At 48.5% G+C, this 23,245-nt stretch overlaps 1 protein-coding gene across 2 annotated transcripts in view; it reads left to right on the top strand.

Moving 5' to 3' along the window:
* APBA1 (amyloid beta precursor protein binding family A member 1) overlaps nt 1-18,997 on the top strand; it is a 243,280-nt gene extending 224,283 nt beyond the window's left edge. For both annotated transcript variants that reach the window (XM_059924869.1, XM_059924868.1), the window contains exons 10-13: nt 871-1,083; nt 11,622-11,741; nt 14,330-14,470; nt 15,242-18,997. In XM_059924869.1, the coding sequence (XP_059780852.1) occupies nt 871-1,083; nt 11,622-11,741; nt 14,330-14,470; nt 15,242-15,313 (546 nt within the window). In that variant the 3' untranslated portion in view covers nt 15,314-18,997. The remainder of the gene's footprint in view (nt 1-870; nt 1,084-11,621; nt 11,742-14,329; nt 14,471-15,241) is intronic.
* The last annotated feature ends 4,248 nt before the right edge of the window (nt 18,998-23,245 follow it).

The raw sequence follows: 23,245 nt of genomic DNA, 5'->3' as shown, positions 1-23,245 counted from the left end.
CGGGCTTTGGGTCAGAACTGGAGGGCTTGAGAGTCCAGCTGTGGTGAGGGGCCTGGACTTTATCCACTAGGTGTGAGAAAGTGATCTTTTTATCCACTAATGAATGTTAAGTGTCCTAGGCTCCCTGGAAGCAGAGGCTGAGATGGGAATTCTTGTTCATGGGATTTGGGGGAAGGGTGCATTCAGGAAGAAGTGAGTGTGGGCAGCAGGGTGGTGGGGATGCCAGGGAGGAATGTGGCCTCGCTGGAGATGAGCATCATTCGGATCCAAAGGGAAGGTCCAGCTCACACGTCGCAGGACAGACCTTGTCCCACCTAAAGAGCTGGCAGGCCTTTGTAGCCTGTGCTGATCAATCATTGACACCAAGGTCAGACGGCGGTGTGTTAGTGTGCTTGGGCTGCCGTAACAAAGTTCCCCAGACTTGGGGGGCTTCAACAACAGAAATGTATTGTGTCACAGTTCTGGAGGCTGGAAGCCCGAGATCAAGGTGTCCGCAGGGTTGGTTCCTTCTGAAGGGGAAGATCCATTCCAGGCCTCTCATTTGCTTGTAGATGGTCATCTTCTCCCTGTGTCTTCACTCTGTGCATGTCTCTGTGTCCAAATTTCTCCCTTTTGTAAAGATACCAATCATATTGAACTAGGACCCCCCCTAATTATTTTATTAACTTGACTGCCTGTGAAAAGATCCTATCTCCAAACAAGGTAATATATGCCATGGAATATAGAGAGGACAGGACGCGTTTGGGTTGGAGTCATCAGGGAAATGTCTGTCATGTTTAGTCAAGACAGGAATAGGGAAAATGCTTTGATTTCTGTCGCTACCCTGGATGGTTGCTGATTCAGGCTTTCTACATGTTTTCCTCCTTTCAGGTCTTCATAGAGAAGCAGAAAGGGGAAATCCTAGGTGTGGTGATTGTGGAGTCTGGCTGGGGATCCATCTTGCCAACCGTGATCATAGCCAACATGATGCACGGAGGCCCAGCGGAGAAATCGGGGAAGCTGAATATTGGGGACCAGATCATGTCCATAAATGGCACCAGCCTGGTGGGCCTGCCTCTGTCGACCTGCCAGAGCATTATTAAGGTAACTGGAGATGGGAAAAATCAACCTCTCTTGTAGATCTGAAGTGACATGAAGTCATCAACATTTGAGCATATTCTAAGTGTCAGGCGCTGAGAAGGACACAAATACAAAAGGCGTGGACTTGCACTTGGGTTGTTTACCTTCAAGTTGCTATTTACCGATTCCTCCCTGAAATTGTTTTTTTCAGGGATGGTATATCTGGCTCACATAGCACCACTCACTAACACCATGCCCTTGCAGACATCACTAATCAATCACAGCATTCTGTCCCATTAAGCCCACACTCAGCCTCAACAGAATTTTCCTCAGCTCAATAATCAAGACAGTCACTTATAGTCAGCTGGGTGTACTTGAGATGACTTGCCATCCCTGTTACAAATCATGGAAATGCTTCAGATCCCAGGGCACTTTCCTTCACTGTGATCCAGGTGAGTGTATCCTCCCCAGAGCCTGCGTAACATGATCCACACATGCCAGGTAGAAGGAAGGAAACTGGTACAGTCTGTATACTCCTTCTAAAACCTGAACATAATTACTTCTTGTTCAGCCTGAATTGATACTGTTGCATGAGGCTGAGAAGAGCTACTTAAAGGAAAATTGAATATGAGTATTTGAGGGCAAGAAATTAGATTTTCTTAGAAATGATATATCCATGTGTAGTCTCTTGAGCGCATTGGAACTTGCTGATTGCATGGGAAGTAGGAACAAGTATATTTCTCCTTCACTACAGTATCTGTAGACCCTGCCAGCTCTGTACCGAGCAGTGTGGTACAGGCAGACTAGGATCCTATGACTTTCTTTGGTTCCTTGGGGTTTCCTGAAAGACTGTTAACTAGAATATAGCTCTGTATATGTGTGTGTGTGAGAAAGAGAGGGAGAGAATAAATGTGAATTTATAGAATAGTTATTCTAAGCAGAAGAACATCACAAAAGATAACATCCTTGGCCAAGGGCCCTGGGATGGAGCAGAGGTCAAGGTGAGTGTATAGGCCAGACATGTCTACCTCTTTGCGTTTTTTTGTTTGTTTTTTATGTTATATAGGAATTCATCTTTTTTTCTTTCTTTTTCCTGCTTTTTTTATCAATATTGAAGTATGGTTGATTTATAATGTGTTAATTTCTGCTATGCAGCAAAGTGATTCAGTTATACATATACATTCTTTTTTTAAAATGTTCTTTTCCATTATGGCTTATCATAGGATATTGAATATAGTTCCCTGTGCTATACTGTAGGACCTTGTTGTTTATCCATTCTCTGTATAATAGCTTACATCTGCTAACCCCAACCTCCCACTCCATCCCTCCCCCAACCGCCTCCCCCTTGGCAACCACCAGTCTGTTCTCTATGTCCATGATTCTGTTTCTGTTTCATAGATAGGTTCATTTGTGTCACATTTTAGATTGCACATATAAGTGATATCATATTGTATTTGTCTTTCTCTTTCTGACTTACTTCACTTAGTACGATAATCTCTACTTGCATCCACGTTGCTGCAAATGGTATTATTTTGTTCTTTTTTATGGCTGAGTAGTATTCCATTGTGTATATGTACCACATCTTCTTTATCCTTTCATCTGTCGATGGACACTTAGGTTGTTTCTATGTCTTGGCTATAGTGAATAGTGCTTCTATGAACATAGGGGTGCATGTATCTTTTTGAATTATAGTTTTGTTGGGATATATGCCCAGGCGTAGGATTGCTGGATCATACGGTAATTCTATATATTTTTAGTTTTCTGAGGAACCTCCATACTGTTTGCCACAGTGGCTATCCAACCAGCAGTGTAGGAGGGTTCCCTTTTCTCCGCACCCTCTCCAGCATTTGTTGTTTGTAGACTTTTTAATGATGGGCAACCTGACTGGTATGAGGTGGTACCTCATTGTAGTTGGTTTTTTTTTTTATAAACTTATTTATTTATTTAATTTTATTTTTGGCTGCGTTGGGTCTTCATTGCTGCGCACAGGCTTTCTCCAGGTGCGGTGAGCTGGGGCTACTCTTCGTTGTGGCGCACAGGCTTCTCATTGCGGTGGCTTCTCCTGTTGTGGAGCACGGGCTCTAGGTGCACGGGCTTCAGTAGTTGTGGCTCGTGGGCTCTAGAGTGCAGGCTCAGTAGTTGTGGCGCACGGGGCTTAGTTGCTCCATGGCATGTGGGATCTTCCCGGACCAGGGCTCGAACCCGTGTCCCCTGCATTAGCAGGCGGATTCTTAACGACTGCGCCACCAGGGAGGCCCCCTCATTGTGGTTTTGATTGCATTTCTCTAATAATTAGCAATGTTGAATATCTCTTCATGTGCCTATTGGCCATCTGTATTTCTTCTTTAGAGAAATGTCTATTTAGGCCTTCTGCCTATTTTTCGATTGGGTTTTTTTGTTGTTGAGCTGTGTGAGCTATTTGTATATTTTGGAAATTAAGCCCTTGTCAGTCATATTGTTTGCAAATATTTTCTCCCATTCTGTAGGTTGTCTTTTCATTTTGTTTTGCCTGTTTATTTTATTTTATTTTTTTAATTAATTAATTTATTTATTTATTTTCGCTGTGTTGGGTCTTCGTTTCTGTGTGAGGGCCTTCTCCAGTCACGGCAAGCGGGGGCCGCTCACTATCGCGGCCTCTCTTGTTGCGGAGCACAGGCTCCAGACGCGCAGGCTCAGTAGTTGTGGCTCACGGGCTCAGTTGCTCCGCGGCATGTGGGATCTTCCCGGACCAGGGCTCGAACCCGTGTCCCCCGCATTGGCAGGCAGACTCTCAACCACCGCGCCACCAGGGAAGCCCCTGCCTGTTTATTTTTAATGAAACAAATCTAAATCCTCATAAGATAATCACTCCCAGAAAGAAATAGTCCTTTTTGGGCTCATTTCTTTTTGTTATAAATAAATTCTACCTCTTGCTTAACATACATTAAAGATAAGATTAAAGGTCCTAGTTTGAACATGTATATTTATTCAAACATGTTTAATTGGGCTTCTGTTAGCCTGAGCTGAACTGTGAAGAAGCCAGATATGAAAAATAAAAATAAATATAAAATAAAATTTTTTTAAAAAGCCAGAATGACAGTATGCACATGGAGGATAATTTATAATTGAAAGGGTTCAGTGGGCCGTAATGGCAACATAGCGGTGAAATGCTAAGAGCATTTGGAGTGGGGGAGCAGAGAATCTTACCTGATTTTTTTTTTTTTTTTTTTTTTTAATTTATATTTGGCTGTGTTGGGTCTTCGTTTCTGTGCGAGGGCTTTCTCCAGTTGCGGAGAGCGGGGGGCCTCTCTTCATCGCGGTGCGCGGGCCTCTCACTGTCGCGGCCTCTCCCGTTGCGGAGCACAAGCTCCAGACGCGCAAGCTCAGTAGTTGTGGCTCACGGGCTTAGTTGCTCCGCGGCATGTGGGATCTTCCCAGACCAGGGCTCGAACCCGTGTCCCCCGCATTGGCAGGCAGATTCTTAACCACTGCGCCACCAGGGAAGCCCTTACCTGATTTTTAAGGTGGGCCTTGAAGGAGGAGTTAGACTCAGATGGATAGCAGAAAGGAAAGTGGCCTTTGGGAGTTTCTTCTGGAATTGATGGATGGTGGACTGGCTTTGTGTTGGGAGAGACAGGTCTGAGCCAGCCTGAGAAGGCTGATCTGATGGTGTGATAATGTGGAGAAGCCAGGGAGGGCCAGGAGTAGGGAGAAAGGACCCACCCACATATGGCTTCCTCACTCACACATGCCAAGGTTCACAGATGCCCTCTCACACCAGGGAGCAAGTTACTTATTAAACACCCATGCATGTGTGAGAACTGCCGAGGGGCCATGGGAACCAGAGATGCCTCAGACACAATCCGCACCCTAAGGAGCTTGGCCTCGATGGGGAGAAGTGAATGAAAGGACTGATAATAAGTGACTGAGTGCTGTGCGCCTGGACCATTCTGAGAATGTGTATGTTCACTCGCAGAACCCTACGGCAGCCTTCTGTAGGGTAGGTACTATTGTGTAAGTTAGGAAACAGGCGCAGAAAGATGATACACTCATTTGAGGTCACACAGTGTGTCAGTAGGGCAGCCAGATCACTCGGCCACCCTAATATCGTTCCAGCGGTGTCTGTGGTCAGACCCTGGGGCAGCGGTTCTCAACCTGGGGGATCTTGACCCCCCAGGGGTCATTCGGCAATGTCTGAAGACAGTTTGGGTTGTCACGACTAGGGAGAAGGAGATGCTACTGGCATCCAGTGCGTGGAGGTCAGGGATGCTGCCGGATATCCTACAGTGCACAGGACAGTCCCCACAGCTAAGGATTATCCAGCCCAAATGTCAATAGGTTGAGAAAGCTTGCCTGCGGGAGGTAGTTCAGGTGTGGGAGAGAAATCTGGAGAAAGGGAGGTCGGTGAGGGAGGGAGGGTGGGGAGCTGATCTACGTCTGGAAAGGTCTGGGGAGGAGGAGCCAGAAGAGAGGATAACTTGAGCGCAGGTGGGGCTGGGGCCTGGGTGGGAATAAGCAGACCTTCCTGAGGACTGGCAAGGCTGCATGCCCGAGCCCATTTACACACCTGCCCGGCAGTGCCCAGCCCTTGGCACTGGTCACCTCCCTTCCTTTTCATAAAAAACAGCCCGTGAGGGAGGGTGATGGCAAATGCCCGGTTCACAGATGAGTCGTCAGCTACTCAGAAGGTGCAGACAGCACACCCAGGACACCCCAGCTGACGGAGTCCAGATCCCCATCCACCCCTCCCCGCCTCTGCACGAAGGAGGCAGACAAAGTGAGGGAGGCTGTGAGACCCATGTCCTGCCTTCCCCTAGTACCACACGGGGACTGGTCTTCTGTCCAGTGCATCACACATCAAGGTGGAAACAGACTAGCGCAGGGCGCAATTGGCGCACTGAGCAGTTTCCTAAGGGGAAAAGGTTTGTTTGCAGGAGTAGCTGACCTTTGATGTCTATAAATGGAGTCTCTCTGGAATGGGAAAATTAAAAGGCCATGTGGTGATGAAAGAGATGTAACTGATGAAGATGGAGAGAAAGAAAGCCAGCACCTCTGTGGCCACCCTCGGCAGAGAAGTACTTAGCAGGCAGGCCCCAGCTAGGACACAGCTGCCCTTTCTCGGCGCTGCAGGATGCGCTGCCTTGTCAAATAGAAAAGGGTGATTGGCCCTGTCCCCCTCTCCCCCCACCCCGAGAATCTTCCTACTGATTTCAGCTAGAATTGCCAGTACCAAAGAAGACGTTTAATGGGTTGTCTCCTTGTTTTTAAGCTCTGTAAAAACACGTCTTTTTTGCCTCCCCCTGAGCAGGTACTCACACTGCCCCACCCTCACCCCTGGGCCCCCGCAGGGGAGCATTCTGGGCTTCTTCAAGGCTTCCCATTAGTATCGCTTGTTTCAGTGTTACGTCACTGCTCCTTGTGATGAATTTAACGAGCAGCTCTCATCCTGGAAAATCAGTGCTTAGCAAACTTTGATTGAATCACCCAGGGATCTTGTTAAACTGCAGGTTCTGATTCGGCAGGTCTGGGGTGGGATTCTGCATTTTCAACAAACTCCCCGGTGATGACATCGCCAGTAATGGGCTTCGAGTGTTCTGCATCTTGCCACTTTAATGCACGTTGACCTTTTCTCTCCCCTGGTTATAGGGAATAGAGTACGTGTCTAGAATAGATTACAGGTATTGAATTATTTTCTGTACTTTCTTCCCTAGCTCTTATTTTTCCTGTCATAGTTCCTAAAGCATAATTAGTGGTAGGCAAAGCATGTTAGCAGACCGCCTGTTGATGCCATCGCCTCCACGGTCCTGCCCTCCAGATTTGTTTTCTTTTTGAAACTAGAGCACCGCTTCCTTACCTTCCACAGGATCATCACGGGTCTGCTTTCCCGTTGCTATAGAGACCATTCTGGCTTCTCTCCTCTCCCGTTCCCTCTTCCCTACTCTTCCCTCCCACCATATTTCTTAATTTGCTACGCCATTCCACTGTTGTCATGGGGACGAAATGACCATTTATTTAATTGGCACCTCCAATAAAGTGGCAGCTGAGAAATCCGAGTTAATGGGACCCAACTTGAAGCACTGACGAGGAACAGCAGAGCAAGTGCGTGGTCTGGTTGTTTCAGATTGCCATCTCTCTGGGCTTCGTCTTGCAGCAAATATCCCCAGTCTAGAAATTCTTTCACTCAGGGACCAATCAGCATCTTAAATCAGTGCACACAAAAGAACCCACCGGAGCGATGTGGACTTTTTAGGTAACATCGAGAAAATAGAGTCCTTCTCTTGCTTTTCAGGAGCTCTCCAAGGTTTTCCTGCGCCTCACAGACATACCTGAACAACCGCAGTGTTTCATAGGTGTAAACGTTTAAAGCAGGTAGCTCCGTCCGGAGGGTTGTGTCTCTGACAGCGTGCTCCTCATTTGCATCATCTTTCGCTCTTGTTTCCCACACGCTCCTGGTCTCGTGGTTTGTGATGTGGAGAGAGAGAGGGGAGTGGACTCTGGCTGCCCTGCCTGCGCCCGCAGCCCTCCCCTGAGCTCCCGGAGCCCTGGCTCCACCAACTCCCAGCGCCTAACACGTGTCTTGGCACATGGCAGGGGATCCACACATATCTACTGATGGAGTGATCACGAGGAGGCACTCAAGGGAAAAAGAAATATATGCGCGAATGGTATCTGAGCAACACCCCCAAAAGAGAAGCCGATTTGTAATGTTAGAAATAGCTGTTTCTGAGCATGATGGTTGAGATGTGGTGTTGTCAGCAGACATGCTTAGGAAAGAATAAAAATGCATAACAAGGGCTGAAATCGTAGCAGTTAGAAGTGGAAGAGCCCTTAGTAGGTTTCAGCATTTGTTTTGAAGATGTGGAGACTGAGGTAGAAGGTGGAATAGAGGGTCTGAGACCGCCCCCCCCCCCCCACCCCGGGCTGTGGTGGAGGAAACACAGCTGCAGCCCAGGTCTCCTGACACAGCAGAGGCCTCTTCACCCAGCCCCGCTGGTCCCGCTGTTAGGGGAAGAATTCCAGCACATCCCCGTGGGCATGGGTGACAGGACCTGCTGCTGGGCGGGAGGCCTGGATCTCCGCAGACTTCCTTTACCCTGGGAGAATCGCCCTCAGCACATTCTGTTGCTCTCGTTTGAAAACATTTCTTGAACCAGAGAAGTTTCCTAGAGCTGTTCCAGAAACCACGGAGAGATGCTGGTAACAGCTGCCTACGAGTGCACAAACATCACCACCAGCCAAATCACAGCCGCCGGGAGGCTCCAGTCCTGCAGAAAACAGCAACTCAGGAGACTGAGGAAACAGCTGGGGGTGGGGAATTAAACTGACCTCCTCAAAACTCACACGTTGAGAGGACAAGCTGGAATCACCCAAAGGAAGTGGGGCAGCCGGGGAGCAGGAGCCCTGAAGTCTCGCCAGGCAGGCGAGTAAACTAAAAACACGGCCCCGTGCAAGGCTGGGCTAAAAGGTTGGGGGCACAGGTTCATCCTTCTGTCACTCTCCCTGGCTTCTCTGTCGAGCAGGCCTTACTCATGAATAACACACACCCTCCCATTGTCTATATGGGGAATCACGGTGTAGGAGAAAATGCTCTGGGTTTGAATACAAATAGACCTGGGACAGAACCTTGCTGTGGATGAACTTGGGTGAGTGGTGAAGCCGCAGTTTCCTCCTCTATAAAATGGGCATGATTAGAGCTGCCAGTTTGTCAAGGAGATTGAAGGAGACAGCTCCTGTGACTCCAGGTCGGTGCCTGGCAGGAGTCAGCGTGCAGTGACAGGTGGTTGGGCTGGTTTCGTCATCAGGATGGGTTTTGATGGACAGTGACCTTAGGGGTGCTCACACACACGGGGGCGGCTGAGTGGGCACCAGGCCAACTGGCTCTCCGTCACCCTAGCCCTGGCGTGGCTGGCCCATGCTCTCACGGAGCATGCTGGCCACAGGTGTGAGTAGTAAACTGACATCTTTGACTCTGATCATCCCTGAGTGCACGTGAGTTCATTGTTCTGCGGCAGTGGTCTGTACCAGTTGTTCTCAAAAATTGAGTGTATCGCCAGGAAGTGTGTATCAAGTCACCGGGAAGACTCATTAACACACAGATTGTTGAGACCCATCCCTGGAGTTTCTGATTCTGTAGGTCTGGGTGGACCCCAGACTCTTGCTTTTTTTTTTTATTGAAGTATAGTTGATTTGCAATATTGTGTTAGTTTTAGGTGTACAGCACAGTGATTCATTTATCCATATATATGTGTGTGTGTGTGTGTGTGTATATACATATATATATATATATATATATATATATATATATATATATATATATACACACACACACACACACACACACACACATTCCTTTTCGGATTCTTTTCCCTTATAGGTTATTACAAAATATTGGGTATAGTTCCCTGTGCTATACAGTAGGTCCTTGTTGGTTATCTATGTTATGTATATAGTAGCATGTATGTTAATTCCAGCCTCCTAATTTATCCCTCCCCCCACCCTGCATTTCTAACAAAAGCATCCGGGTGCTGCTGGTGTGGGGTGTCCCCACTTTGAGGACCTGTTGGCCGAGCATAGGGGACAAAAAAGCCCCTATCCATCCCTCAGTCTAGAGTGTATTTTCATTACTTAGAAGCAGAAGGTGTGTGGGTCCCTCCTGCCACTCAGAGGGGCAAGTTATACTCTTGCCACAAATTCTGTTGGCACCGAAGTCATCTAACACCACTTTCACCTCTCTGCTTGGCAAGGTGCTTGTGAGGAAGGCAGAGGCTCCATTATCCCCGTCCCAACCCCACTGAGCCTCAGACGAGGCAGGTTTAATGTCCATGTCTGCGTCCTCACCCGTAAAATGTGAAGCAGAAGTCCTGACCTCCCGCAGAGTGAGTTTGCAGACTGGTCGGAGGGTGACCGTTGGCAGCAGTGGCTGTAGAATTTACAGATTTCTGTTTATAGAATCAGAGGCGATCACCCCTTGGGCTGAAATGGATTTGTCATTGTCCTCCCAGGGCTCTCTTTCCACTTCGCCGATAGAGGGCACACACTGGACCCATCGCTGAATTGATGGGGCAGGGGGGTGAGGGGGGCGTCTCCCGAGGATACGGCGGACTTGGTGGAATAGAGCCTACCTTTGCCTGTCCCTCCTCTGCTGGCGGAGAGGCTGTCCACTCACCCCACAGTACCATCTTTTAGGAAGAACTTCTCCCCTCAGCTCTGGCCCTTTGGAGGAGTGGACCTTGGCAGGCCTGGCGCCGCTTCCCAATCAGCTAGCCTCGCAAGCTGGGAGGTGCAGTGAGGCAGGCATCAGACGGGAGTGCTGAGTCCTCCCCGTCTCAACTCTCAAAGCAGGGCCTCCAGCCACAAGCGGTGTGGTCTCTCTACCCTGGCCCTTCCCCTGTGTGCCATGATGGAAGCGGGTTGGAAAGCACCTGCTGTTGGCCATTTGGTCTGGACCATCTGGCAAGTGGGAGTTGCCTGAGGCAGAGCACGCAGGCTGGGGAGATGTCGGGGGGCGGGGGCCGGAGTTCATTTCAGGACTGAATTACTTTTGTCTGGCACCTTCCTCTTGGGTGAGGCTCACAAGTCGCTGGTGGGACCAGCTGGAGCAGAACCTTCCCACCGCCTGAATGAGGGAAAGCGTAGCTTCGTGATGATTTTCTAGGGGTTCTCCTGTGCATGCCCGGGCTCTGGTCCCTGCTGAGCGTGTGTTCAAGGGGCAGGAAGACAGGCCTGAGCTCAGCTTGGATCACAGTGGGGTGGAGGAAGCTCTCTAAATAGGCTCAGAAACCAGATGGAGTCCCTCTTTATCTTTAAAAACCAATTTTGCCTCTATACTCCATTCCAGTTTAGAGGGCGGGACGAGTTACCAGGCAGCGTGAAATCGGAGATGACCATTAAGCCCTATTTCCTCCTACTTCCCTCTCCACCAGCACTGGTCCTACCACCCTATTCATTCTCCCAAGGAGGCCTTCACTGACTGCAGTCCTGCCTCTGTGCCCTGCTTCTCCCCACATGCTCGTGGGAATGTTGATAAACTGTAAAATCTCTAACAGGCAGAGAGAATGGGGAAGCGGGAGCATCAGGGGCGAGAGACAGCAAGCCCTGATGAATTGGGCTGTTGTGTGAATTAGTTGTCCTTTGTTAGAAAAGGAGGAATTGCTACGAGTATGCCTTTCAGAGAAAAAGTTCCTTTCGTGCTTGTCTCCCACCTGACCAGGAGAGAGATTGTGCATCCTTCATCTTTCAAGCCAAAATGCACATGTGGCAGTTTTCCTCTTAGCTGCACAGACGATCGCTTTTTTCAGATGCCTTGAATGCAGTCCGTTTCCCAAAATGAAGACATTGCCCACAGAAACTGGTCTCTGCGTGGGCTGAAAGGGCTCCATGTAAACCTAATGGTTTTCTCCCCTAGGTTGACAGAATCTAGGCTGGACTGTCCGACTCAAGCGCTGTCCGGCTGGATGCGGGGCACTGGAGTCAACGAAGAAACCGAGGCTCTGTGCAGCATCTTTTGCCTTTGGTGCCGTCTGCATTTATCTCTTGTTGGCATCAGTGGTCATCGAATCCCCTGTGCTTTATTCACATTTCAGGGCTTGAAGAATCAGGCCCGGGTCAAGCTGAATATCGTGAGGTGTCCCCCAGTGACCACCGTGTTGATCAGGAGACCAGACCTTCGCTACCAGCTGGGGTTCAGTGTCCAGAACGGAATCGTAAGTACAACCCCACACCTCTTCCAAAAGTCTGACACACGAAACCGCGGCCCAGGGTTTGGGTTTTGGGGCTATTCTTGAAAGCTGGTCATTTACCGGAAAGAATCCAGCAAGGAAGGGACTAATGGGTGAAGGCAGACTCACTTCCTCCATGGGCAGAGATTTCTGTGCCTCCTGTGGGGGAAGAGAGGGACCCTCCCAGATCCATGTGCCCCAGAGCCCAGCAACTCTGTGATGCGCAGGGTGACCCTCCCAGCTGCCAGCTTGAGATAGTCTGAGGTACCCACCTTCCCAACCCCCCCAGCCAGCAGCTTCCCAGGGCAGGGGGCGAAGAGCCCTGGGGGCTGGGCTTCCAAACCCTTGGTGATACCAGCGCAGCCCAGGCTGAGACCCCAGCCCTGTAGGGGTTATGCCTGAATGATCTCTGCCTTGCCTTTTTTTTTTTCTTTTAAGGGAATTCCTTTATTTTTATTATTTATTTATTTATTTATTTATTTATTTAGCTGTGTTGGGTCTTCTTCGTTTCTGTGCAAGGGCTTTCTCTAGTTACGGCAAGCGGGGGCCACTCTTCATCGCGGTGTGCGGGCCTCTCACTATCGCGGCCTCTCTTGTTGCGGAGCACAGGCTCCAGACGCGCAGGCTCAGTAGTTGTGGCTCACGGGCCTAGTTGCTCCGCGGCATGTGGGATCTTCCCAGACCAGGGCTCGAACCCGCGTCCCCTGCATTGGCAGGCAGACTCTCAACCACTGCACCACCAGGGAAGCCCCTGCCTTGCCTTTTTAACCTGAATTTGGCACTTGGGAGATAAAGAGTACTTCCATCACCTGGATGTCTGCCTTCAAATACTTTTTTTTTTCCCCTTTATTGTGATAAAACATACACAACATTAAGTTTGCCATTTAAATCATTTTTAAGCATACAGTTCAGTGCCTTTAAGTACATTCAAAAAGTGGTTGTGTCCATCAGTGCTATTTCCAGAACTTTTTCTTCATCCCAAACAGAAACTCCAAACTCAGTACTACTCCCTTTTTGTCCTGGTTTGCCTTGTTCTGGACTCATAGTAGTTCTGGGCTTTGGTGACATATCCGTAACCTTCTTGATATTATAGATTTTGGATGTGCCCTCCCTCTCTCTGCATTCATCTTTGCAGATAGAAAAACCTATTCTTGGGCTTCCCTGGTGGCACAGTGGTTGAGAATCTGCCTGCCAATGCAGGGGACACGGGTTCGAGCCCTGGTCTGGGAAGATCCCACATGCCGCGGAGCAGCTGGGCCCGTGAGCCACAACTACTGAGCCTGCGCGTCTGGAGCCTGTGCTCCGCAACAAGAGAGGCCGCGATAGTGAGAGGCCCGCGCACCGCGATGAAGAGTGGCTTCCGCTTGCCGCAACTAGAGAAAGCCCTCGCACAGAAACGAAGACCCAACACAGCCATAAAATAAATAAATTAAAAAAAAAGAAAAACCTATTCTTTTTCCTCCCTTAATTTTTTTTTTTTTATAAATTTATTTATTTTTGGCTGTATTGGGTCTTCGTTGCTGCGCACGGGCTTTCTCTAGCTGCAGCTAGCGGGGGCTACTCTTCGCTGTGGTACGCGGGCTTCTCATTGCGGTGGCGTCTCTTATTGTGGAGCATGGGCTCTAGGTGCGTGGGCTTCAGTAGTTGTGGCTCGCGGGCTCTAGAGCGCAGGCTCAGCAGTTGTGGCACACGGGCTTAGTTGCTCCGCGGCATGTGGGATCTTCCCGGACCAGGGATCGAACCTGTGTCCCTGCATTGGCAGGCGGGTTCTTAACCACTGAGCCACCAGGGAAGTCCCCTGCATAGGCTTTTAAAGAAAGTTGCACAGTCAGGAGTGAAAAGTCAGCTCTGTAAATTCAAACCATGTTCTTTTGGGAAATTCCGATCGCTTTGTGTGTGAGGTAGGGGTGGCTATATCCTGCAGCGCTGAGCCCAGAGCCCTCCCCCAGCCTGCAGCCTCTGCCCACCGCAGTGCCTGGCTGCACTGAGACGAAAACCAGCCACGTTATCATTTCTGCCAGAAGGGATGTTTGAACAAGAACCACTGAGTTGGGACGGCCAAAGGGAGCTTCTGCCTTCCAGCCGGCCACACTTTGGAACACAAAGTGGGGTTCTAGCAGGTTCTAGCCCCATTTTAACTCAGGTAACTGTGACCCTAAAAAGTGGGCTGCTAGCATTACACAGTTCAGTGTTTGAGTCCCAGATAATACTAAACTGGGTTACACAGGCTGACAGTTTGAAAACATTGGCAGCTCTGTGACAGGCCCAAATAGCTCTTTTTACCAAGACGGAGCTGGGATGAAAAGTACTCAGAATTCACTGTGCCGCGAAATCCAGTGACGTGCTGCATCCCCGGTGCAGAGTGCGAGAACAAGGGGGCCATCTGGGCATCCAGAGTCCTATCTCTTATAAAAAGAAACAAAGAGATGTAAATGTCCACAGCCTGACCATGGCAGCTCCTCAGAGCTGAGAGTGCTGGGGATGGGGGATTCTAGGAAAGACAGTCTCCCACCCCCACCCAGTTCCCTAGCAGGCAGTACCGGCCAGGGTGGGTAACTTGGCCTTTGACTCAGATCTGCAGCCTCATGCGAGGGGGGATAGCGGAGAGAGGAGGCGTCCGCGTGGGACATCGCATCATTGAAATCAACGGGCAGAGCGTGGTCGCCACCCCACACGAGAAGATCGTGCACATCCTCTCCAATGCTGTTGGGGAGGTAAGCGAGAGTCGGGGGCTGGGGGGTCCCCTGGTGCCCTCGCCCCCTCCACGAAGCCCTCCTGAGCGTCCTTCCCTGTCCTCAGCACACCTCCACCACTGAACAGTCTGCCTCGGACCAGAATTTAAACCTGGTAACGAGTGGTTATCTTAGAAAATCCCGTCACGTCACCCTCAGCCTTCTCCCCTGGCATCACTTGCCCACCTCCTCTTTTTAGTTCTCAGATCTGGGCATCTTCTCGCCATAGCTGCCCAAGTTCTCTCCATTTTTCCCAGCTAATCCCGCCAACTGTGCCTGGAAGATTTTAAGTCTTAGATTCAAGTCTAATCAACAGCTCCCCCAGAGCCAGTTCCCTGGTGTGGCTGGGCAGGGGTCAGAACAGCTGTTCTGGGGCTGACTTCCTGCCGGCGGAGGGAGGGAGGCAGGAGCAGCCAAAACCCCACAGTGGTCCTCCTTCTGTTTTAAGGGTTTTCTCCTTTTAAAAAAAAAAAAAAAGGCCTGGTGAGAGCAAGAGCTTTTGGGAAATAAACCACCTTACCTGGTTTTCATTGTTCACTCTCTGTCACCCCTAACTTTTTAGAAGCCCATGGATTCCACACTTCCTGGAGGCCACCTGGGTCAGGCCCCTGTTAGGAATGGTGGGGGGACGAGAGGTGTACCTTCAAAGGCGTCCCATGGCAAGAGGTGCCGCCTCTCCCGCCAGCCCTGGGGCAGTGCCCACACAGCTCCCGCAGCCTCAGTACCCCCGCTAAAGTGTGTTTCTGCCCTCAGATTCACATGAAGACGATGCCGGCTGCCATGTACAGACTGCTGACGGCCCAGGAACAGCCCGTCTACATCTGAGGCCACGCCCCCCCGGGCAGCGTGCATGGAGGACTCTCCTCACTTGTGGTTGTGTTTCTCGTGCTGCATCTGTGTGCCCACTGAGACGTTCCCCTCTCATACCCAGCACTCGGTTTGACACAGGAGGAAAAGAATCCACAGAGACCTCCTTCTCTGTTCTCTGTCTCTCTCTAGTTTGCTTTTTTTTGTTTTTAACACCGGGGAAGGTTTGTATGCACTCCCTTGAGGCTGGAGAGCACCCAGTATCCACCCAGAATCTGCCCAGGACCATCCTGAAGGGCCCTTGGGGGTCCTGAGGAGGGTTGTCACCGCTCAGGAAGAATCTTCCCTTCCCAAGAGGTGCAGACCTCTTAGAAGGAACTCCTAGGGGTGGTGAAGAAGCCGATTCAGCAGTGCCTACGATCCAACCGCTGATCTCTGCTCTCCTCCAGTCAATTTACGGGAATATGGTAGTAACAGGGAGGACCAGCCCATGTCTTTACAGATATGCCTGCCCACCGTGTACGTGGGGCACCATACATTATTTCTGCCCAGAATTTCTGAGCCAACCTTATGCCTCTTCTATAGCTAGTTTTAGTTTCAACATAATTGTGTTTTCTAATGCGAACCTTTTCACCCAGGATAGAAGGGGAACTGCCGTGGACAAGAATACCTTCGTGTTGCAGAGAATTGGGCGATTCCCAGGGCATCCGTGGCTTCCCAAGGTTACCAACCATTAGCTAAACACAGGCAGGTGCTTCCTGCCTCCTTCTAGATCACACGTACGTACAGAGTCTCACTTGAATATATTTCAGCCTTCCCTCCTCCCTGCTGCCAGTGAAGCACCCAGAGCCCCTGGAAAACCCATGTCACCTCCCTGTGAGGCCCCTTCCCCCAGCAGGTGAGGCCTGCAGGGACTGGTGAGCCCTGTCTGGAGAGAGCCGCCCCTCTGAGGCTGAGGCCTGGCCCTGCCAGCACCGCCTTGGCTAGAAGTGTTCTGGTGGACCCCCCTCGCGCCTCCACCCGGACACACACATCCCACACTGGGAGTCTGGGAACGATGGACTGTTCCTCCTGAAGATGAGGCCGGGTGGAATCCTGTTATGCTTCCTGGCCCAAGGTAGGATGTGACATTTGAGAGGCCAGAACAGTATATAAACCACAAAACTAAGGGGACAATCATGACCTCAAGCAATGCCTAAGAATCCCCAAATATGTTCCAGAAACATCTTGCTGCCTCGTGGGCCTGAAAAAGCTTTTATTTGGTGTGGAACGTTACGTGTTTTATCAGGTGCCTCATGTCCATGGGTTTTGTCTCAGTTTGGTGCAGATGTTTTAGTAATAAGATTCTGAGCCAGTTTTCACTTCCTCTTGGTCCAAAGAGCATTTTGTTTCCATGTGGGTGGGGTGTGGCTTGGTTTGGTTTTTGTTTTGTTTTGCTCGTGACCTCTGCAAAGACGGGGAAGAGAAACTAATATATTTTGTGATATTAATATAGTCCCTGTTCTCAACATCTGCGCTATTTATGTTGTGTCCATGGAAATAGGAACCCGGTGAGCACGTGTTGGATAGTATGGATTTATACGTCGAATGGAGGGATTTCAGGGAGGGAGAAAGTGAATATGAAAAGATTGGGAACAAGATACTTGCGCCAGAGAGCTGTGTGGTCAGTGCCCCTGGGATCTCTGTGCCGTCTTGAGTTTTCTGCTTCGAGTCAGGAAAGCCGGTTGTTTCAGCGGCGTCAGTGGCTGGACTCCCAGTGTGACCGTGGGACAGGCCCTGCTGAAGAGTGGCTGTGCTGCCTGCGTGTCCCCTTTAGGAAAGGGCTGCCCCTTCTCCAAGGGTCCAGGCTGGGACCCCTGGATGACTTTTGAGGACACTTAGCTGAATGCTGCTGGGAGACCAGCCCCAAGGCTGACCCACCGCAAACGTGAGGAGCCAGGAACCTCAGCTCCATTTACCAAACCGTAGTGTCTGATGACATATAATTAAATACTAAAGAGTCCTAAGTTCATCTTTCCTTTGCCAGAAGGAGCGAGTAAAACAGGAATGAAGCATTCTGGGTGGTATTTTTCAGGCATGAGGAGCCTTGGGAAGTCACTGGAGAGAGGCTAATGCCATCTGCTCCCAGGGTGACCGCTTGAGCCGCCTGCCCGAGGGCCCGTTCAGAGCCCCCGCAATCGGCCAGGGGACAGGAACCCCACCAGCACGTCCCTGGGCAGCCTCCCACATAGTTACTTAAGGCTCTTCACCCAAAGGAGAGAAGAGACAGAATATACTTTCTATTGCTACTGCACAAAAATCTTGGGAAGTTTGACAGGTGCTGAAAAGGCCAGTTTGGTAAACTCTCCTAGAAGGCTAACATTTTAGCATAAGATTATCCGCCACATACCTTTGTGTTCGTATAAGTGGCTCCTCACGCCCAGATAGCGAATGTTTCTGTAGCTTGGTCCAGGTTCAGCGGACTGCAGTGTATTCGTTTCTCTGCTCCCACTGGATGGAGGGAATCAGCCCACCTTCGGAAGTTAACCAAGGAGGCAGAATCTTAATAGTAACTCTGTTTTTGAAAGTCCCACGGGAAGTGGTGGTCTGTTTCCCTTCTGACATCCCAGTATATATAGTTACATATGTAAATATCTGAAACCCCGTGTAATGGGGAAGACTATGTACAGAACAGCCTTCCCAAACGTGGCCCCGGGCAGAAAGCCACTCTTGCCGCTTGGCTAGGACATCTTGGTGACTCAGCTTTGGGGACAGATTCCTAGATCCGTCTACCCTTCCTGGTCCAGCCAGGATGCACCAGAACCCACCCTGCCTCTGCCTTCTCAAACGTGAGCATTTCAGGGAGCCACCATGAGCCTTGGGTTCACGAGAGGATGAAGCCCCCAGAGACCAATGCCTGGAGCCTGCTCCCCGCACCGGAGTGGCTCCTCCCGGCCTGGAGCCCATCACGGGGCGCCGGACTCCGAGTCCCTGCAGCCGGCTCTGCTTTCTGAACATTGCCCGTCAGCACCGGCCTCAGAGAGTCCCAGAGTAACCTACTACCTCCCCATCACTCCCACCACCCCTTTTCACACCCGCCACCCCGTCCGCATGCAGATGAGACCCACCCACAAGCCCTCCTTGGGTCCCACAGCCCAGCGGTGAGGCTGTTAACAATGTTTACAACCAAGGGCACCTCCACTTAGGTGTGTTTACTCTCCCACTGACAAGGCCACTTGCTGGTTTGAGTTTCATGTCTGTCTGCTCCTTCCCTGGTTGACCCCGACTTGAGCACACAACCCTGATCTTACGTCCCGACCCTCCATCAAGGCAGTCGTGAGGACCGTGTGGGAAGGAAATTTCGTGTACATATTCAGCAGTCCCTAGAGTATGAACTTGTACTATTGTTCTGTAAAGAGGGTGAAATAGAGCTTATTGTAAAGCGCTGGGAGAAGTATAGTATTGTATTTGTAACAATATGGTTCTTTGTATACACAAAACTCAATGATCTCTATATATAAATATAAATAAATAAATATATAAATAAGATCTATATACACGTGAGCCTGGAATGTTGATGCCGCACACCCACTGAATGTACTTCCTCTGACAGTCTGGTCACCGGGCTGGCCCGCCCTCCCCTCCTCCATACCGTTTTGGGGGTTGTGATGTATTTAATGTGTTCTCTTCCTTTATTTAACTGAACGCTAATGTCTGTAAGAGTTGCCGCGACAATAAACAAGAACTTCACCTCTTGGCCCAGGCTGAGTGTCTTACTGTTTCGGGGGAGGGACAAGACTGAAAGTGGGGGAAAGATGTCATCGTCCCAAAAGGCCACCTCCTACCCATCCCGTGGGACCTGCTCACTGCCCACAAACCATTTCCTAAACAGGCAGGTTCTGTGAAACCAACTCAGCTGTAAAACACAATAGGCTGTATCTTTTTGAATTATGGTTTTCTCAGGGTATATGCCCAGCAGTGGGATTGCTGGGTTGTATGGTAGTTCCATTTTTAGTTTTTTAAGGAACCTCCATACTGTTCTCCATAGTGGCTGTATCAATTTACATTCCCACCAACAGTGCAAGAGGGTTCCCTTTTCTCCACACCGTCTCCAGCATTTATTGTTTGTAGATTTTCTGATGATGACCATTCTGACCAGTGTGAGGTGATAGCTCATTGTAGTTTTGGTTTGCTTTTCTCTAATGATAAGTGATGTTGCGCATCTTTTCACGTACCTCTTGGCCATCTGTATGTCTTCTTTGGAGAAATGTCTATTTAGGTCTTCTGCCCATTTTTTGATTGGGTTGTTTGTTTTTTTGATATTGAGCTGCATGAGCTGTTTGTATATTTTGGAGATTAATCCTTTGTCCGTTGATTCATTTGCAAATATTTTCTCCCATTCTGAGGGTTGTCTTTTCGTCTCGTTTATAGTTTCCTTTGCTGTGCAAAAGCTTTGACGTTTCATTAGGTCCCACTTGTTTATTTTTGTTTTTATTTCTATTTCTCTAGGAGGTGGGTCAAAAAAGATCTTGCTGCGATTTATGTCAAAGAGTATTCTGCGTATATTTTCCTCTAAGAGTTTTATGGTGTCTGGCCTTATATTTAGGTCCTTAATCCATTTGGGGTTTATTTTTGTGTGTGGTGTTAGGGAGTGTTCTAATTTCATTCTTTTTTTTTTTAAATTTATTTATTTATTTATTTATGGCTGTGTTGGGTCTTTGTTTCTGTGCAAGGGCTTTCTCTAGTTGTGGCAAGTGGGGGCCACTCTTCATCGCGGTGCACGGGCCTCTCACTATCGCGGCCTCTCATGTTGCGGAGCACAGGCTCCAGACGCGCAGGCTCAGTAATTGTGGCTCACGGACCCCGTTGCTCCACGGCATGTGGGATCTTCCCAGACCAGGGCTCGAACCCGGTCCCCTGCATTGGCAGGCAGACTCTCAACCACTGCGCCACCAGGGAAGCCCTAATTTCATTCTTTTACATGTAGCTGTCCAGTTTTCCCAGTACCACTTATTGAAGAGGCTGTCTTTTCTCCATTGTATATCCTTGCCTCCTTTGTCACAGGTTAGTTGACAATAGGTGTGTGAGTTTATCTCTGGGCTTTCTATCCTGTTCCATTGATCTATATTTCTGTTTTTGTGCCAGTACCATACTGTCTTGATTGCTGTAGCGTTGTAGTATAGTCTGAAGTCAGGGAGTCTGACTCCTCCAGCTCCATTTTTTTTTTCCTCAAGATTGCTTTGGCCATTCAGGGTCTTTTGTGTCTCCATACGAATTTTAAGATTTTTTTTCTAGTTCTGTGAAAAATGCCATTGGTAATTTGATAGGGAGTGCATTGAATCTGTACATTGCTTTGGGTAGTATAGTCATTTTCACAATATTGATTCTTCCAATCCAAGAACATAGTATATCTCTCCATCTGTTTGTGTCATCTTTGATTTCTTTCATCAGTGTCTTATAGTTTTCTGAGTATAGGTCTTTTACCTCCTTAGGTAGGTTCATTCCTAGGCATTTTTGTTCTTTTTGTTGCAATGGTGAATGGGATTGTTTCCTTAATTTCTCTTTCTGATCTTTCATTGTTAGTGTATAGGAATGCAAGAGATTTCTGTGCATTAATTTTGTATCCTGCAACTTTGCCAATTCATTGATTAGCTCTAGTAGTTTTCTGGTGGCTGTGTATAGTATCATGTCATCTGCAAACATTGACAGTTTTACTTCTTCTTTTGCAATTTGTATTCCTTTTTTTTCTTTTTCTTCTCTGATGGCCATGGCTAGGACTTCCAAAACTATGTTGAGTAATAGTGGCATATACCCAGAGAAAACCATAATTCAAAAAGACACATGCACCCCAATGTTTATTGCAACACTATTTACAATAGGCAGGTTATGGAAGCAACCTAAATGTCCATCGACAGATGAATGGATAAAGAAGATGTGGTACATATATACAATGGAATATTACTCAGCCATAAAAAGGAACGAAATTGGGTCATTTGTAGAGACGTGGATGGACCTAGAGACTGTCATACAGAGTGAAGCAAGTCAGAAAGAGAAAAACAAATATGTATATTAATGCATATATGTGGAATCTAGGAAAATGGTACAGATGAACTGGTTTGCAAGGCAGAAATAGAGACACAGATGTAGAGGACAAACGTATGACACCAATGGGTGGAAGGGGGGCATGGGATGAACTGGGAGATTGGGATTAACATATATACACTAATATGTGTAAAATAGATAACTAATGAGAACCTGCTGTATAGAAACTAACACAACATTGTAAAAGAACTATACCCCAATAAAAAATAAATTCATCTGTATACCACAACTCAGAAAACTTACCGATAAGAGAAAAAAAAAACACGATAGGCTGTGTCACCTGTTAAAGGCGATAATCCAGTCTTGTTGGCCTCCTTGGAGTACACTGAATGGGAGAGAGGAACCCTCTGGACTTCTAAGGGAAGGAAGAGAAATAGAGATTAATTACCTCCCTCAAGAAATGTCCAATGAGGGGAGGTAGCCTTGGTTAAGTAGATAGTGAAAGGGAAGCTCTGCCCTGTCCCGTCTCCCCCACTTGGCTTGGCTGAAGGCTCTTCTGGTGCTCTTTACAATTCTGCTTTTTAAGCTTGCTGGACATGACTTCCCTGCTGCCAGTGATGGGCTGGGGGCACCCAGTTCCCCAACACAAAGTATCTAGCCATGTTTCTAAAGCAAAATGCCCTTAATGCTTCTCCTCTGTGGACACCACTGCCCAGTCTTCCCCCTACAAAGCCTAGTCCCAGCTCTTGAGGGTCCATGAGTTTGGGCTGCTGAAGGCCTTTGAGGCCACAATGTGGCCATTCTGGCTGTCCTGCAGCCTGGCCCCAGGGGCTCCCTCCCCACCTTTCTCCCCTCTCACAGAAGGCAGATCTCACCACATAGAGATGTCTGCTGTCAAGGAAATCAGAAAGAAAACACATCTTACTGATGTGTGGAGAAGTTACAACTTGGAAAATGACCAACAGCCTCTTTTTCAGTACCTTCTATGTGCCAGGCACTGTTCCAGCACTTTACACAGATTAACTCAGTTAATCCTCACAGCACCTCAAAGAGGTAGATGCCACTAATATGCCCATTTTGTAGATGAGGAAACTGAGGCACAGAGAATTCAAGGGCTTATGTTTATTTTTCCAACGGATCCCAACTGTGCTAGGACTTCCCATTCTATCACAGCTGATGAACTAAGCATTATACTTTTTGGTCTCTTGGTTCTTACACTCTTTTCTTTCCAGGTTCCTATCTTTTGCAAACCTCAATTCCTATTCAAAGCTGCCCCACCTCTTAAAGACTTAAACGTAAGACATGACACCATAAAACTCCTAGAAGAGAGCATAGGCAAAACATTCTCTGATGTAAATCGTACCAACGTGCTCTTAAGTTGGTCACCCAAGGCAATAGAAATAAGAATAAACAAATGGGACCTAATCAAACTTACAAGTTTTTGCACGGCAAAGGAAACCATAAACAAAACAAAAAACCTACAGAATGGGAGAAAATATTTGCAAACAATGAGACCAACAAGGGCTTAATTTTCAAAATATACAAACAGCTCATACAACTCAACAACAAAAAACCAAACAACCCTGTCCAAAAATGGGCTGAAGACCTAAACAGACATTTTTCCAAAGAAGCAATACAGATGGCCAATAGGCTCATGAAAAGATGCTCAACATCGCTAATTATTAGAGAAATGCAAATCAAAACTACAGTGAGGTACCACCTCACACCAGTCAGAATGGCCATCATTAAAAAGTCTACAAACAACAAATGCTGGAGAGGGTGTGGAGAAAAGGGAACCCTCCTAACTGCTAGTGGGAATGTAAGTTGGTGCAGCCACTGTGGAAAACAGTATGGAGGTTCCTCAGAAAACTAAAAATAGAATTACCATATGATCCAGCAATCCCACTCCTGGGCATATATCCAGACACA

Source organism: Balaenoptera ricei, chromosome 6 (genome assembly GCF_028023285.1).
Source record: "Balaenoptera ricei isolate mBalRic1 chromosome 6, mBalRic1.hap2, whole genome shotgun sequence".
Lineage (NCBI taxonomy): Eukaryota > Metazoa > Chordata > Mammalia > Artiodactyla > Balaenopteridae > Balaenoptera > Balaenoptera ricei.
This window is presented reverse-complemented; position numbering and strand designations above follow the sequence as displayed.